General features: G+C 35.0%; 1 protein-coding gene across 1 annotated transcript in view; it reads right to left on the reverse strand.

Moving 5' to 3' along the window:
* Positions 1 to 19,306, reverse strand: part of nolo (no long nerve cord) — a 74,295-nt gene that overhangs the window by 39,441 nt on the left and 15,548 nt on the right. The window contains 4 exon segments of the mRNA XM_068284815.1: positions 33 to 207; positions 1,867 to 2,219; positions 2,324 to 2,395; positions 2,397 to 2,435. Of these exon segments, the coding sequence (XP_068140916.1) occupies positions 33 to 207; positions 1,867 to 2,219; positions 2,324 to 2,395; positions 2,397 to 2,435 (639 nt within the window).

The raw sequence follows: 19,306 nt of genomic DNA on the forward strand, positions 1-19,306 counted from the left end.
CATATTATGATTATATCTTGGCTCACACTCACCTGACATTTTCCTTGGATGCACATATCCAAACTGCCGGAACGACAACGGGTTCCATCCTGTACCCTTGCCGACAATTGCACAATGACACTTTGCTCATCATAATGTTCCGTTTCTTCAGCATTGCCAGCAGCCGTCTCTGGTGAGATATCCTCGGTAAGATGCGCCGGGTGGCCTCTGTGTTTTTGTGTGTGTGTGTATGTGTGTGCGTGTTTATATGGAAGTACAAAAAGCATAACAAAACATCGTTTATAAGCACACTCAACGCTTGGTTTAATATTATCAAAAATGCCTGATTAAAGCTCAAAGTGCAGAGTTTGACTACATATATTCTCTTAGCATAACTCTAGGGAATTATTTTGAGCTCAAAATATGACATTCAAAGCACAAACCATAATGATAATAGATCAGGTTGTTATAAACCCATGACGATGAATGAAGATGATTGAACACTTAACTTACAACTTTTGCATTTAGTGGTACTCTTAATTGTTTAGTGACTGTCACAAAAGATTTTCTAAATTATTTATGTTCTCAGTAATACTGCCATAGTTCAATGTGATTTCTTTTACATTTACTTTTAAAATTTTAAACTATTTTACTACACTGAACATTGTGAAACAGTAGTTGAAAAAAAAAAAAGAAATAATGCAAATCTGTATTAACATGATAGATTTGTCTCCCCCTTTTTCATTCCAAAACCCCCCCCCCCGTTAAATTTAAATTAATAGCTATCATTTATTGTTTCCTAGCAACATAATTAAATTATTTTATAAATTGTAACAACTTTGTGACCTTAACCTTAACTAGCCACATCCTATTAACATCCAATTAAAATCTCATCCCTGCAACTCTCTTGGCCATCTAATGCATCTAATGATTTCTGTATCGCTAATTATGTGAAAGTCAAGTTTAAGCACTCATTCTATTACTGTTGCCAACTATTTAAATAACATTTAAATAACATTTTGTGCCTCATAAATATAATTTAACGTATTGTTTCCGCTTAAATTTCCAAAAGTGGACTTATCTCCTCTTAGCTAACTGTGGCAAATCTCTGTACACATTTCGCTACCATCAAATCATATCCCTTCATTTGCAACTAAATTGCACAAATTTAAAGCTTAGCAAATGATTTATATTACCCGCATACTTTTCATACATATACATATAAAAAAAGAGAAAAACATAAAAAGTAACCCAAATGGATTAACCGCAAAAACTCAAAACCGCAAAAACCTAAACCCAAACACGGCTGCCACTAATTTGTACCGCAAATACAAACGAGCTGCAAAAGAAGCAAAAAAAAAAAAAAAAAAACAAAGAAAAATAGAAGAGAAAAAAGTAGCAAGGGAGTGGAAAAACGCGCAAACAGCTTTTTTATTGTCACAGTCATGGCAGGATAGCTGAACGAGGAGCAAAAGGACAACCAACTGAAACCACAAGAGAAAGGGAATCACTTGAGGCAGCTGCCATTTGAACGGAAGCCATGATAAATAATGAGTGCATATCCCTCTAACTGAACCAGCTGTTGACCACAAAACTAGGTGTGAGAGCAATCTGCAGGTGGGTTACGATACCGTTTAGAAAACAATATTAAAACTTTAATGTTATATTCAACCTTTTGAGCAGGATCTTTTCAAAATATTTTCATTTAATATACTGTCTACAATAAAATCTAAGGAAACTGCTAAAAAATGTCTGTTCTGTTTTAATATACTGTAACATTGCATGTCTGACCCTTCACTCTTTACCTCTACCGTTTTTGTGATTTTGCTTATGCAAATATGCAGCCACACTAATGGTTCTTACGTTTAGTTTTCTTCTCTAACTCACCTGCATGTTAGCGCACAGGGCTCAACGTAATCATAGTGCGGTGTCCATTTGTATAGTGTACCATCGTAGGGTACATCATTATAAGCGGCACACTGATTTGACCGGAAGTCCTGTTGCTCCGGACATGGTTGCATGTTGCAGATGCGATAGCGGGCACTCTCACCTCGACAACTTCCCTGGATGCTGCATCTACGCATTTGTTGCATAATGCCGCCATCACAGGTGCGCGAACAAGTCGACCACTCCGACCACGATGACCACTGACCAGGCGTTCCACCTCCTGCTCCTCCACTACCCGATCCACTTGACATTTGTCCATTCGTTGATCCAGAGCTTTTAGCTCGTTTCTGTTGCTGGTGGAAATTTTGTGTTATATTTTTTTTTTTTTTTTTTGGAATTAAGTTTAGGTATATGGGGTTGATTTTTGGGCACCACTAAAGAGATTTGGGCTACTTACTTCCAGTTCATTTTCTAAATCGGAGGCTGTATTCCATGTGTCATCGAAGGCTTGGCTAGCATTCAGTTTTTTTTGCCCAAGCGACATTTGAATGTAGCACGCAGAGAGTGGTCTGGAAAAAGCAAAAGAGTTTTTATTAATCAATGTAAAATCACTATCAGCAAATGAAGGTACCATTAATGGTACCATTAAATACATTTGAAATATCAGTTGCCAATTTTCACTCATTCAGTGAAATGATTTTACCACAGAAGCACTTCAGTTGACTTGTATAATGTTGCCATAAAATCCAACTTAAACTATCTACCCTTATCGAAAAATATTACTCAACCCACTTAAGCCCCGATTACGTGTAGTAACCAAAAAAAAAAAAAATAAGAAAAAACGAACGCCTAAAGCACGTGGACATGCCACGACACGCCATAAAGCAACGACAGCAACATCAGCAGGCAGACATATGACATACGCCACCCACCGAAAACCAACCCACCACAGAGCCACCCCCCCCCACCGATACCCTGGAATCCACCCACAGGCAGACAACATAACCCTTGACACGCCAGTGTTGAGATTGTTTTCGATGCCTGGGCATATCATCCATCCATATATGTATATAGTATACGTATACCCATCTACATATAATATACGTGATGCGTGTCCTAAGGTTAATGTTCCTTCAATATGAGAAGGAACCAAAGTCGGAAGCCAAAATGCAAATTGTTAACGTGACTAACGTAAAAGGCGCGTGCGAGAGAAAACAATTTATACAAAATATGGAGTATATACTTACTTTACTCCTTGTCGCAGGAGTCATCTCTTCTTTACTTTTAATGTCAACACAAATAATCCAAAAAGAACAAAAAAAAAAAAACAAAAACAAAAAAAATGCAGTAAATATATAAAAGAACATGGCAACATGTTTTTGTATGACATTAAAGAGCATTTAGTTTAAAAATGTCAATTGTAAGACTGACATTAATCCAAGCAATAAAAGTCAATTTACAGGAATGATAAAGCCAAAAAAAATTTTTTATTATTTTAACAAATAAAAAATGGTAACTATTTCATAAATTCAATTCAATGTTTCTTTTATTTTCATAGCTTTAAATTGCTAGTTTTCTTTGATAAAAAATATTTAAAAAATTTTTTAAAAAAAAAAAAAAATAATAACAATTAAAACCTGTCAAATATCAAAGTCAATAATAGATATCATATAAATAAGACGTTTAAGTGTATGACACAAAGTTCTAATAGTAACTAGACTTTGGAATCCCATTTTGGAATAGTCTATTGGTAATCTAAAAATTATTTGAAATTTATTCTTAAATATCCGAATCTTTAAACTCTTACTTTTTAAAGGTTTTTTATCACACCTTTTAGGTGTTCATGTAAACCTTTTGTAAGTTACAAAAACTAAGTTAAAATACAGTGGTAGTTGTTTTTTGAAAGCTAGTAAAAGAATATTCATAACTAAAATATAACTTCCTATTCTAAATTCAAAACAAAAAGCCTTAACTTTATAGCAGCCAATATTTTGTAGTCTACAACTATAAATTTAGAAAAATTTGGGATGTTTTATAGCCTAGATTTTTCTTAGATTTAACAGCCATAATTAATGGATCAAAATCTGCTGATCCAGAACATGTGCTTTATGAGGTCGTAATTTTTGGATTTTCACGTTACAAACTCTTTGTATCTGATGCAAGGACAAAATCTCTTCTTTACCCAATATCTAAAGGTAAATACACTTAAGTAAAAGGCCTTCAAATTGTATTTCTATGGCATGTTTTACGAAAAACACTTAAATCAGAAAAAAAGCCTATTAAGATGATCTAACTTATGGCTTACTACACACTTAATCGCTGGTATATCTCCACCCTAAGGTCAACAAATGACCAACATAACTATCAACTAGTTGGCTTAACAACTTTGCCTTAAACCAAGGTCCTAGGGGCCACCCACTCACCCTCTCAAGCAGCCAACCAACCCGTGTAAGAACAATAAACCGTAAACATGAGCCAATCTTAAAGGCAAATCAGCGCCAAATGGACCAGAGCCAGAGCCAGCAACCAATGTGCAGAAAAGAAATCAACAGTCAGCCAGACTAAAACGGAAACCAACCGAAACGTATTGTGGGGTATGGTAAGCTCTCTCCTGCATGAAACATGAACTGACCCAGTCTAAGCCATTTTATTGCACAACAAGATGAAATGTCCGATAAAGCAAGTGTAGAACTATAAAGGCTGTAAAAAGCAAAAGGCAAAAAAGAAGAGGGGCAACAACAAAAAAAAAAGAATACAACAAACAAAACCAAACAAACAAAACAAACACAAACACTGAGCTTAACAAAATCGGCGTAAAATCTCATATGTCCATCCATGCGGTTAGGAAAAGCTACTAAATTACTATTTAAGTATCTATTACCACGTTTCAAGTGTTCCACCTTAATGGACCCTTGTGCAAACATTAGGGAAAAACAAATAACAAAATCAGCTAAACATTCACTCCGAATCCGATTCCATGACCAAGTCCGTGTCTGTGTCCGTGTCCGTGTCTCTCAATTTGAGCCTGAAAACCAATTCACATGTTAGTCGAAGGTTTTGTGGTGCCTCTGTTTGACGGTAGGGGGCGTCGTGTCTCCCCATATAGTACTTTGGAAAAAGAAAAACATTAGCAAACAGCATTTATGCACAAGCATTTTGTGATTCCGGTAATTATTTATTTATGAGTTGAAACAGTTTCAATAACTCACTTTTTCCACCCGTGGACCTCACCGCCCCCGCCTCCCACTGGTTTCCTTCCTTGACTCTTCTATGTCAAATGTCGTGGCTCTAGGTTCGAGCACGCGTTCGTATATAAGTGAGTGCTCAACCTTACTTGTAGTCGTCGTCATAGTCATGGCAGGAAGTCATTTTAGGTAGTTAGTTAATGTGCACAGTGGTGCGAAAATGATGAATTTATTGTTGTGTTTTCTTTGATTACACAGTGGTAAGGGAAGGAAAAGCGTTGAAAGCTTTTACAATACATCCCCTTTGCCTCTGACAAGTTCAAAGGAACAATAAAACAATCTCAAATAGGGCAAACGAATGAAAAAAGTTAAGAAAAAAGGAGTGAGAAAGTTACCAGTCATTCGTGTAGTTAAAAAAAACTATAATATATGTATGAATGTATATATAGATGAAAAGAAATACAAAAGTAAATTAATATAGCAACTAAAAATTTAAAACCTGATTTTAATATTTAAATATGCATGAAAGAAAACAAAAAGGCTACAGAACATCGAAGTAGAAAATATTCAAAGAAAAGTTGTAATACAAGACAAAGGAGTGTGGCAGCAAAAAGTAAACACAACTTTGAAATAGAGATAAGAAAAAATCTAAGGCGGGTATCTTTCCATCTTTGTCAAACTATAAAAGTTAGCAGCGATAAGCAGAACAATGACAATATTATAGAAAATTTTCCGATTACAAGAAAATGTCTCGCTTACTTTTCCCTTTAAAAAAGCAGGTTGCCAATTTTAACATCTTCAATAGTGAAACATGATAAGCTAATGCGATTTCATTGGGTGCCAAAAAACTTGTCACTTGTCGAGCGTGGACCAGGTTACTTCCAGGGGACAGGAAACAAAACTCTTTAATATGTATAAGTATGGGAAATTCAAAAGGATAAAAATATATTTTTGTATTTACTCAAGGATATATTCATAATAGATTTTTGTGTATGTAAACAAGCTTTAGAAGCTATTAGATGTAATTAAAATTTAAGAAAAAAACATAAATAAACTTATGTATAAATTATAATAAATCATTATTAACATATATTTCTAACAGAATGATGTGAATTCCGATCTAGCGATCTGGCAAGGCAGTGTGGCAAAAATTAAGATGAAATCAGCATTCTTTAGGACTATCTCCCTGTGCTTTACAGCAAAGTCCTTTTACAGTTAAATTTATTGTTTCTGAAATATTTTATATATTTTATATTAACTTCCTTTATTCCACATTTATCACCTTTGCCATCTTCTTAAGCCACGATTGTCCTTTGATATGATTTATAGCTTTCGGATCATAAAAACGTTCAAGATCTTCACAAAGATATAACTAAGAGTTAGAATCGAGCTATGTCCGACATGTGGATACATTAATATTTCAACTTAAATTTATCCTTAAAGGATGTAATCTCTTTACAACAAAGACAACTTTTAAATACTATTGGACATGCCGATAAATGGCGAATTTCAGGATTTCAGGACTCATTTGGTTTGCTTACGAATAGTTGTGGCATCACTGTGCTTTAACACTGGCAATGCAAGGTAATAGACAATCGTATCTATTTTCAAAGCCAGAAACAGTAACCATATGAGAAGAGACAGCAAAAAGTAAGTGTACCTATGCATATAGACATATACATACATACATATATGGGCCAACAGACAGAAGGCAATTTTTGCATAAATACTGGGACACGGTTGGTTAGGTCGGGGTTGATAATGGAGAAGACTGCTGGATGGCAGTTGGAAGGATGCTGCTAGATGTTGAATGCAAAAGAAGCGTGAGTCCGTCAGACGATTAGACTGTCACTCGTTGGGGGAAGGTCGGACGTACGGAGGGTCGGACGTACGGATGGACGGTAGAATGGATTTGGGGCACGTGGAAACAGGTAAACGGTATTCTGCCAGTTGATTGTATTGTAACTGTATATATCTTGCTCTCTCTCTCTTTCCCTGCTTCCTAAGTATGTGTGCTTGTGTATGTGTTCAGTTGGGTAATGTGTCTGTAGCATCACGTCAGTTATTTATTCAAAGCGACAGGCAGGCAGAACGTCAATGAGCAAAAATTTCCGTAAGCGAAGGTTCAAATAAGTGAAACAAAGGTATATACCGGGAAGGAGGATGATGCTGCCAAGGTAAAACTTTCACAATGGTATAAAGTCGGAATCGAGTGTCGCTATGGAAGCAGCAGCAACATCGGCAGACAACAACAACTAAAACAACTGACATGACAAGGGATGGATGGATGGTTGGATAGATGGATGATTGTCTAGGGTTGGGTTTAACGGTTCTTGAATTGATGACTATGACTCGCTTTCCTGTTTTCCAACTTTGTCCATATGCTATGCGCTCTAACCTGTCCGTTTGTCTCTGCCTGTCTATCTATTTGACTGACATTACTTTGTCATTAATTTTCGATGCGAAACACTTAACGCACACTCACATACACGCACACACACACACACATAAGTGAATTGAATCATAGGTCAAATGTCAGGCCCAGCATCTCGTAGCTCCCTTTTTCTATAAATACAAAAAGAGTCAAATTTTGAGGACAATGACGCAATTGAAACAGGGATTGAGCAAGCGAGATAGCGCAATAGATCTAGAAATAAACCTAGCACCTTTTTTTCGTGTTTTGCTACCCCCTTAAAAGCCATCACTTCTCAGGTAATGCCATTTAACAGTGGTAAGTGGCCAAAAGGCTTAGCCGTTGTTAACTGTTTCCGGTTTTGCAATTGTAGCAGCTGCTATTGCTGCTGCTTTTAACTCTGTTATTATATGGCTTCCACTTGTGACCCTCAACTTTGCATAAGAACTGTAAATTTAAGGGCTGAAGTTGGATATTAAATACAACACATGAAACAATTTGTTGTTAAAGTGGAGATCTAACTTAGGTGGAGCCGTATATACTGTATAACGTCCTTAGGTCTTTTAAGTACAATTAGGTGTCTTCAGAGTTTACATTTTAAATTGCTTCAATAATTATTAAAACCAAAGATAATTTGATTTAAATCTCTAAAAACCTAAAAAAAAAGGAAAAAGGCAACCAAGGATGTCTACTTTCTAACACTTTAAGATATTTACTTCCTAACGGTAATGATGAAACCTGCTGAAGTGGCAAAAGAAATTTATTTATCAACACCACAAAAAGTATGCAACAGAATTTTTGTTAAATAAATTTTCACAGAAATTATGTTGAAGATGAAATTATATTTCCATTATTAACTAATATTTTGTAAGAACTGACTACCCCCCACCTTCTTATGCTGTTTTTCCTTCGCTGACTAACTGCCGCGAAGCAATTAATAAATTGAAATAGTCTACATGAAAACTCAATTTTACGTAGTTAAACTCGCTTCATCTCTCATACCCTTGCTCTCTACTTTTCCGTTAGTCTGGCGGCTTCTTTTACCTCTTGGCAAACTCCAATTTTTCCGAAGGGAAAGGGTGTAGAAAAGCAGAACCATGCCATTTGCCACTTGAAATGTCGGTCTTTTGTGCAAATAGCACGTACCAACTACAGCTACAACAACAACAAAAACAGGAGTTTGCTTTGCTCTGGCATTCTCTTTCTCTTTCTCAATTAAATATGCTTTTCTCTTTCGCACACTGGCAGTGCTCTTGCTGCTGCTGTTTCTGCAGTACGTGTAGAACAGGCATAAAAATTTGTAACACTCTCATGTAATCCGTTTGTCCTAGGTCTGTGGGTCTGGGTCTTTTTGTCTATCCTTCTCTGTCTCTCCAGCTATCTGGCGACAACACTCTCGTCGCTCTTGTTGTTTATTCACTCTACCAACTCCCGGCTATACCAGCCCTCCCCCGCACCGAGTCACGCCCACATCTCCTCACTCCGCACTTAACTCTCTCTTTTGGGCATTCGGCATGTCGTGCATTTTATTTCAATTTCATTTCGATTCCATTTTTGAGTTAATGACTTCAGGACATGCAAAGCAGCAGCAGCAGAAGCAAAAGTCTTTTTTTCAGTCCTTCCTTTTTTGGCATGTCTAATATTGATTACACGATGAATCCAACATCGATGATATTTATTGACAAAGTTTTGGCATATATAACCGAAATTTTTATATTTTTTTTACCAAGTGAGGCAAAAAGTTTTTTATCTGGAATTTTTATTTTATTATTTTCATAGGGTTGAATGTCCTACCATAGTTGAGCCTTTGGTATATTGAAATTAGCACATAAAAATATTTGATTTTGATTTTTGTACGCTTTTTTTTACTACCTGTCCTAGATGCTTAAATAGTCTTACTTAATGGATCATAAATTATGTCTGACGGATTCAAAGGATTGGCATTTATCAGTTTTTTAAGGATTGTGAAAGAAACATTTACTGTTTGTCATATTTGATTTAGTTTTGGTATTATATGTCCCCAAATTCAATAATCATGAATGATAGCTGTCAGAAGCATCTGAGACTATCGGCTTATGTTAGCGCCTAAAATTATGCAACATTTCTGCATTTTAGCAGCATTCGTGTCTTTTTTAGTTTCTTTCTTTTCTTTGGTTGGTAGTTGATCGAAAAAGAAAGCAACCCACATATGTATATTAAAATAATCTGGTAATTTTTATCATAATGCATGGAAATTTAAAAGATTAATATTGTTCAATGTTAGCGAATTTCAGCTAACCATGACAACAACCACAACAGCTTTTGCAATAGATATCAATCTAATCAAATTTTCAACTAAGTCAATTAAAGTTAAATTTTGTTTTATTCGTAAAAAGTTTCATTAATCAAATTAAACTATAAAAAGCAATATATACTTCTATTAAATGAAATATGTCGTTTGGAACTTTTTCATTTCTTTCTAAACTTTTATTTGTGCTGGTTTTCATGTCTTTTTGATCTTTTTTACAGAAAACTGGTCACAGCAGTTTTCTGTTCTTAAATGTTTCTAACGTTTTATCATTTCAATATACAAGTGACCTCCATAGCAATGTTAAGAGTCACTTTGCCTCTCCCGTTCCCCCAAATTCTCTGCCGAAAAGAACCTCTAGCCCATTAATCATCTGTTACAAATGGCACAGCTTCGGTTCGAGCATTTTCTTCCTTCTCATTTAAGTCACTAGCACAAAACACTCACCGCAAAAACTTGTCAACTACGCCTAGGCCATTAACACGCCCTCCACTACACAAAGCAAACAAACCAAGAAACCAACAAACAAACAAATATCGGAGCACAGACGGACAGACAGGCAGACAGACAAATAGACAGAAGGACAGACGGAGAAGCAAATAGTCGAAGAAGCTAACGGCACACGCAAAACCTTGGTCGCAAAGTCAAATTGCAAAACGAAGCAGGCCGAAATGAAAGAGCAAAAAAATACAAAAAAAATAATATACTATATACATAATAAGAAGTAGGAGAGAAAAAGAAACTAGAATGGCAAGAAAAATATTTACTACACGTAACAATAAATCCACTCGAAAAGTGGGCGAAGGACCTTAACAACAAGCGAAGCTTACACACAAAGGCATTATTATTATGTAGTAGAAGAGCACCAGGATGGAGTTGCCAGCAGAAAATGGGAATAAAGGAAGTAGGGAGACCGGTTCGCGTTAACAACAAAAAGCTTTCATGTCATTCCCGATGAACCCTTTTTCTAGGTTTTTCCCCCTCGTTCTTTTTTTTTTCTTTCTTTCAATTTTTTTTTTTTGGTTTCTTTGGGTCGCTTTTGGCACGCAAGGCAAACATTTTTTATATGTGAAATGTAACACACACTTCGACAAATTGATACCAAGATTAAATCAAGACGGCCATGAGTCAACACAAAGCCAAATCGACTTTGCCCCTTTTATTTCCTCTGCTTTCCCTCTTTTTTTTTTGGTAATTAAATTTTGTCCATAAATTATTGATGGTACAGCCAAAAATAAAAAAAAAAAAAAATCTAGTTGGCAACTGCTTATAGAGGGGCTCGCAGGAGTTTTGGGTCGCATCGTGAACTAATTATGGTGCACCTGAGTTTGTATTACACGCAAAGAGATGAGTGCGTGTTGGAAAAGTATCGTATAAACAAGTCACCAAAATGCACTCGAAGATTTATTTAGATATAATTATTATCCACATTTTTCAGTTAATTATCGTACAATTGTAGTCCGAGTTAATTCAAAATATTTATTTTCTCCAATCAAATAAGCTTTTCAAATATTTTTTTAACTTCATACGATTTTTTAAATTTTTTCTATTTTATACTGAGATATTTGTTTGCTCCAATTTCACGAATTGTTAAACTTGTTTTTGATGAGGCAATAAAAATCTTAAATACATATATATTCATACATGTATATTCATTAAGTAATTCCTTTAAATTGTGGACATATCGTTTTGCACATAAAAATTCAAAAAAAAATATGAAAAGGTTAATTGTAGATTTGCAATGAAGAAAACGAACGATTTTCTTTTCCTATTTTATTCAAAGAATCTTGGGAAGTTTCTCAAGTCTCGAAGGACCCAATAGCGAATTAGAAGGTCTTTTTAGTCAATTATTTTTATGAAACAGAAAAGGATTTAGGAAAGGATCCAAAAGATTGTGATATCAGCAAAAACTGTATGGGTCGAAGATTTAATATGAATTTACTTGTCTTAAAAATAAATGAAGCAAGTAAGTCGACTCGTCGACTTGGGTATACCATACACCTGGTGAAACAAATATTTCAAATTTCGAAGACCCAATGTATGTCTCGCTCACTCTACAAACACACGAGCACTCTAGCGCCGCTACTAGCCAACGTCCAATTCTGGCCTTGTGGACCGCGTAGTAAAATACATTCATACGCATATTTTACATGTTTCTAGTCCGATTTCAATAAAATTTGATAGTTTGGTAGAAATAGATAAGATAAATTAGTCTGCCAAATTTAAATGCGATAGTCAAAAAACTAAAGGAGGAAATCGTTTTTTTCTAAACTATGGAGGCGGAAGTGGGCGTGGCGAAATGTGAAAATATCTAAATTCTCTGCGCATACTATGCCAGTATACATACTAAATTTGGTGACTTTAGCTTTGTTAGTTTTTGATAAAATCAGTTTTGTTTAATTTACAGGGGCGGAAGTGGGCGTGGCAAAATGTTCAAATAGCCAATATCTGCGCGTCTATTAAGCTAGTCTACATACTAAATTTGATGTCGGTAGCTATCATAGTTTTTAAGGAAATCACTTTTATGTAAATTTCGGGGGCGGAAGGGGGCGTGGCAAAAAGTTTAAACAATTAGTTTCTGCGCGCTAACTAACCGAGCATATAAACCAAATTTGATGTCTCTAGCTATTATACTTTTTAAGAAAAACAGTTTTGTGTGATTCCTGGGGGCGTAAGGGGGCGTGGCAAAAAGTTTGAACAGTTAATTTCTGCGCACTAACTAATCGGGTATACAAACTAAATTTGATGTCTCTAGCTGTTATACCTTTTTAAGAAAAATAGTTTTATTTGATTCCTGGGGGCGTAAGGAGGCGTGGCCGAAATTCCAATTAACTCTATATATGTACATAATACACGAGTATACATACCAAATTTGGTGGCTCTAGCTCTTATAGTCTCCGAGATCTGCGTGTTCATACAGACGGACGGGCGGACGGACGGACGGACGGACGGACAGACGGACATGGCTAGATCGACTCGGCTGTTGATCCTGATCAAGAATATATATACTTTATAGGGTCGGAGAAGCTTCCTTCTGGCTGTTACATACATTTTGGCGACTTTAATATACCATTTCACCCTATGGGTGTATGGTATAATAAATAAATCTATAATATCGAAATTTTCTGAAGTCTATATTTTTCAAAAATAATTCAATTTATTTCTCTTTGCTTGGTAAATGATAAGAATCTCACTCCAATATTTTATATATTCTAATAAATATTTGGAGTTTTAAATGAATTTTTTTCTATTTTCTTATTTTTGCCAAAAAGTTCTTTATAATTACAAACAATAATTCATTCTCACGCTGCCATCTCTAGTTGCACATTGAGAAATCTGTTTTTTTTTTTTGGCTGTTCGCCATTTCTAATTTCAATTTGTACAACGAGTAGCTGCGGCTGCCTGTTTTGTATTTGAGTTCTAGTTTCTTTTCTTTTTGGTCCCCTTGTTTGGTTTCCTTCCATCAAGGACCAACACAAATGACGCCAAATGTCCATTGACATCGTTTTCTGGTTACGAATGGAGCAGAATGGAGCAGAATGAAGTCGCCTGCTCAACATTAAAATTAATTACCACAAATGGACAAGTCTCATTACTGGCATTTCTTTTGGCTTTGGCTTTTGCTTTACCTATTTACTGAGCAAATACTTATAACAAAATAAGTATATAGAAATGTATATAAACTATAGAAGACGAGAACAACCATGACCATTGTTATTTAGTGGCTATATACGTGTACATAGAATTGAGAGGGTGTGAGAAAAATGCCAAGGAAAATTAGAACAGGAAGAGAACAGCAAAGCGGAGTTAGCCAACTGGCCCTCTCTGTTTCTCTCTCTCGCCTTCTGTCCATACTTATTGAATGCGAAACTATGTACAAAAGTTACTAAAGTAAATCATTAATTTGTTATATTGCCCTACACTGGAATAATTGTGGTATATTTCACGATTAGAAGGGAAATTCCAAATTGGACTTATCTTTAGCATAAATAATTTTGTTCGTAGAATTTGGTAATTCTATTCTATTCATCTATTGTGGTCTAACTAACTCTAATTCAATTTATACTTTTAATTAAGCTATAAAAGATATAGATAACAAAGTTGATAAGCAAAATCGTTAAACAATGTTTAACCTATTAAATAAAACTCAAACTTCTTTAGAATTTAAAAAAGTTGTTCATCTTCAGTAGCTTAATGGTCATTTATCAAAATAAATCGACCATGATCCTTGTATTTAATAAATGGTATAAAATATACAATAACTGTTATCAAATAATAATTGAAAACGAGTTTTTATTAAAATTCCAAAAAAAGGAGCAACTTTTTGTCCAAATTATATATGTATCTATGTACATATATATATTATTGTTCAGCCAAGTTCAACTGGCTTAACTTTTTGTAGCGCATTTTTGAGTATAGCAATTGAATGCATTGCCAAGCAAAAGCTTCAATATAACAAAACCTCATACCTCATTCCCCCCTTACAGCATCCGCAACTGTATATAACAATGGCAAACTCGCCACTTTAACATGGCTTCAACCATTGTGTATGTGTGTGTGTTTGGGTGTGTTTGGGTGTGTTTCGGGATGTATGGCAACAAACAAAACTGAACTCAGCTGAAAAACGAATGGACACAGCATCTGCGAATGAATAAAAGAATGCAAGTTTGGCAAAAAGCCTGAAAGAGAAGCAACAACAACAACAACAAAATGAAGCTGAAAATCATGAATTATTTTGTACATTAGCAATTGTTGTTATTCTTTGGTATAGGTTTCTCTGTGTGTATTGGTGTGCCAATAATAGTCCAGTTTGACTTTGTTATAATAAAACTTCTTGAACTTCTTATATACACACATATGTACATACATATATTTCATTACAATTGTTTTTGTTTGCTTTAACTTCCTCTTCACAATTACTCAATGTGTTTTTGTGCTTTTAGCCAAGTAAATGTAGAAATTTCTAAATTGTTAAACATTTATTTTTCAAAGCCAAGTGAAATATTTCAACAAAGAAATGTAACTTTCATTATACCAGTGAAAGAAAGCTAAATTGAAACTAATCTAAAACTATTGAGCTATTGAGTTTTTAATAGTGACAATATTGATAACAAAAACGGTTAATTAAATGAGTTATGGCTTTCACAGCTTCAACACATAATAAAACGGTTTTTTTGGTTAAATTTGTATGCTACGAAATTTGGCCATTTAACAAAACAGTTTGCCACAATCTAAAGCATCGCACTCCATTGTTCAGATGACCAAATTAGTGGCCATGGTTTTTCACTCATTGGTTAGGCCATTTGGTTGTGATCTGCCATTCACTTTAGTTGAGTGTATAAAATATGTAAACGAACCTCACCCACCCCGTTCCGACCCATGGCTATGTGGCTATGCAGGTGAATGCTTTTGAATAAATGCAACTGCTAGTGCCAACATTCACCCAACCCGACCCATCTCCCAAAACACCACAATCCAACACGCACACATAGACATATAAAAACTTTGTTTAATTGTTTTAAAATGTCCGTGTATTGGCTTTTATTTGTGCTCATAATTTATGCATGATATGCCTTTTTCCGCTCTCTATTTCTCTCGCCCTCTCTCTTTCTCTTTATGTACATACATACATATATGGAGTTATCGGCGCCATTTTTGGAATTGACTGCAAAAAGTCAAATCGAAAAGTTTACATATTCCCAGTGGTTTTTTTGTTGCTATTTTTGTTATTGTTGTTATTGATAAATGAATATTTAACAAATCAAATCTGCCGATCAATAGGTGAACCAAATTATAGAGTAACTAGACGATAATTGAAAAAATCTGAAACATATTAAAGTATCACCATAAATATTTCATTTTTGAAGTCCATTAATTCTTCTGCGATACACAGGTAACTATTCAATTAATATTAATTGATAAGGCAATCGGAAAGCTACTACTCAAATAGCCTGTTTAATTATGGCCACTAGCAATCTGTTGGAATATTTATTCTCAGGCGTGGTATATTTGACAGCTTCCTTAGAGCTTCCTTAAATATAACATTTTTGATAAACAAGGAGATTTCGTTGAGCCAGTAATACTATAATATGAACATAGTTTAAACTAAATAAACTTAACTTAAGCCAGATGATAGCAGAAAAACAAAAGCTCTAGTAAATTTGAATTGTTAGATACTATCTTAATCTTGAAAGACATTATCTAAGGCTACCAACAAGATAATGTAGGCCGAAAGAGACAACTGGAGTTTAATCGGAATAGGTAAATTTGTTTTAAATGTGTTGCTTATCTCGCTGGCCTTCTGCAACTTCATTTTAATTGTACAAGTTAGAAAAGTATTAAAAACTCCATTTTAAAATATCATGAAAGAAAGAATAAAATTAATAAAATTGCCTAACTTGACATACTAGACCTACTAACATCTTGCCTAAGTTGAAATAAGAAGACTATGGCTAGTAGACGAATCATTTCACATTGATCAATCGTCCACCTTATCCATACCTTATCCATATTAAAAATCGGACTACAAAATTTGTCAATTTAAGTATGCTAAGCAATAGTACAATCATTGAAGCTATAAGCTAGATCCAGTCCATAATTTGAAGCTGCAAAAACTCTAATAGAACTTTTTATTTATTGTAATCGAATATATATATTTCATATGATATAGTGGACAAAATTTTAACAATATACAATTAAAATATTCTTGCTTTGTTGTTGTTAAATAATTTTATATGATATCTGCGTGCAATGGACACAGAGCGTCTTATTATTACAACATTTATTAGAAATTAAAAGTAACTTTCTATGTACTTATTTCACATTACATTAACTTTTAGCCTTATAACTTTGACCTTGTAACGCATTCGCTTGAGAAAAGTTTCATCAACTTTGCCCTTGGGTGTTTATAAGCCTCCAATCGCGCCACTTTATAACCACAACTGCACACCTCCTCCCCGTTCTCTTACTGCTACACCCTCTCCTCCCCATTCTCCTACTCCTCCTTCTGTCATGCATTGCATAAATGGTCACACAAATTTGCCATTATAAACTTTTTAACAGTTATTCACGCGTGCCCACTTAAATATGCAACAACTTCCGCATAATTTCATAAACAACCGCCGCAGGAGTCACACCATTTCAGTTACGGACTCAGGTGATGCCCAGAAGGCAAGGCTAATCACGTGTCGTTCCAAAGCGAACTCTATATATCTATGACACTCGTAGCAAAAGAGATGGAAAGAGACAACGTGGGAAAGAGAGAAAGAACAAGAGCAAGTGAGGTATATGTTCTGCATGTCTGTGTGTATGATAGAACTTGACGGTGAGCCTATGGCCAAGCAATTATTACGCACCAGCAAGCACGCAACACACACGCACCCACACACACTCACACATGGTTGAGTAAACAGACAGGACACACACATGGTGTGTGTCTGACAGGATTTGCGGCTAGTGCGGGTGCTTCTGACCGATGATTAATATGAAGCAATTTTCTCACTCCACCAACTCTCTATCCAATTTGTATGTGTGTGTGTTTGTGTGAGAGCGAGTTTTTCTATAGATATATATGCTATGTATGCTTTTGGCGATGCGTGAAATGTCAGGCGATTTTCAACGCCACGCGACTTCTAAACTGTTGAGCTATTAAAACTAAACAAGATAACGAAATCCACAAAATTAGATTACCAAGTGGCCAAAAAAAACAGACAAAAATATGACGTGTGAATGTGGAGTATCAATCATTTTATGAAAATATCTAAACTAGGTCAAGTGTTAAGAGCATTATTTAGTAGACCATCTATCAACTGGCACTTCAACTGCTTTAGAACCTCACAAATTATTAGACAACTGAGCGAGACTAATAACAATTAGAAACAGAGATTCTGAGTTCTGAAATGAGCAGTTATTAATTGAGAGCTTTTGGAATGACAAAAAGTAAGCAACAAATAGGATACCCTATCCACATTTAACTAACTTGTCTTTCACTTGTCCATGGTTTAAGTAATTTAGTTTTAATACTGCCCATCGTATACTTTTACAGTATTTTGTGTATCCTCCTTATTAACATTTCCTAGCTTCCTTTTAATATTTGTGTATATATATTTTTATAATTGACTTGCTGCCTCCCAAACTTCAAACGCTTCAAACGAGTCATTGTCTATCATTTGTATCTCTATTTCTAACAATGACTGCCTTTATGCCCCTCGCTCTATGGATTACACGAAAACCCCCTTTCAATAAAATACCCTACTTACATCACCGCTGTATCTCCGAAATTATTGTCTCTACATATTTCTCTCGATGGTTTACAATCAGTTTCTAAAATATGTCTTTGAAAACTCTCTATTCTCTAAGTTCTGTTCTTAACAGTTTGTAAGTCTTTTAAAATCATTGGCAGACGCTCTCTGAATAGATTGTCAGTTGTAGCTGCCTACGTTGTCACTCCTTGAGTTATCTCTTAAATTATCTATTTCGTTCTTTTTAATTTGTCTCACTTTCCAAAATTGTCTTTACCTTTTAATTGTCTCTTTCTAAGTTCACATAGTAACCTTCATCTATCCCTCGAACTTTTCTCTTAATCCCTTTATCGATCATAATTGGGGCACCGGTTTTGTATTCAAAATTTTGTGTACCACAAGATTCATTCGTTGCTCATCGCAAAGGACAAGTATTTGTTTCACAAATATTCCAATATAATTTATAGAAATTTCATTGTAATTTATTCATTGGCTGACAATTGTTATTATTGGCAGCAGTCAGGTAACTGAACAAATGACTATCGGTATTAGATTGTATAAGTATATGTATATGTGTGTATACAAAATGTATGCATACATGTACGCATTAAGGCTCCACAAACTTGCCTGTACCTCAGGAGTCCTTTGGCTGAGCCTTTGCCCCACTTTGGCCAAACTTACCTGAACATTATTTACATATCAAAACCAAATTCGAAGCTCTAACCGAAACCCCAAAAAGCAAAGCCCGCATGGCATAAATACAAATACAAGTCGAACGAAGGTAGAAACTGCGGGAGGCAGACAAACACATCGAAACACATCACACACACAAAGAGACGTTTACATATACAAGAAGAACCCAAAACCAGAATTCAGGCAAAGGAAAGGAACAGAACAACAAAAATGTATGGATAAAGCTTAACATTAAATATTTATAAATATTACGTATACGTAATCGAATTGATTGATTTTGCAATTTCACGCAAAGCGAAACAAAAACCAACCAAGAAGTTGAGAAACAGAGAGGAAAATACAACAAAAAAGGGAATAAAGAAATAAAGAAAGAGAGGAGGAGAAAATAAAGTAGAAAGGATTAGGTTGGTTTTTATTTCTGTTTAGTTAGTTGGTTGGTATGAGTATCTTAAGTGATTTCTAACAGTGTGCGATGGCCAAGATAAAATACATTATGTTAATGTGCACACACACACATACATACAGTACATAAAGGAGTAACAAGTTGCTGACTTGCCACGCCCACCGCATTAAATAGTAGAAAAGTCAATGTCCAGAATGACACGCAAGTTTCTGGTTACAT

Source organism: Drosophila tropicalis, unplaced genomic scaffold (genome assembly GCF_018151085.1).
Source record: "Drosophila tropicalis isolate 14030-0801.00 unplaced genomic scaffold, ASM1815108v1 contig_393, whole genome shotgun sequence".
Taxonomy (NCBI): Eukaryota; Metazoa; Arthropoda; class Insecta; order Diptera; family Drosophilidae; genus Drosophila; species Drosophila tropicalis.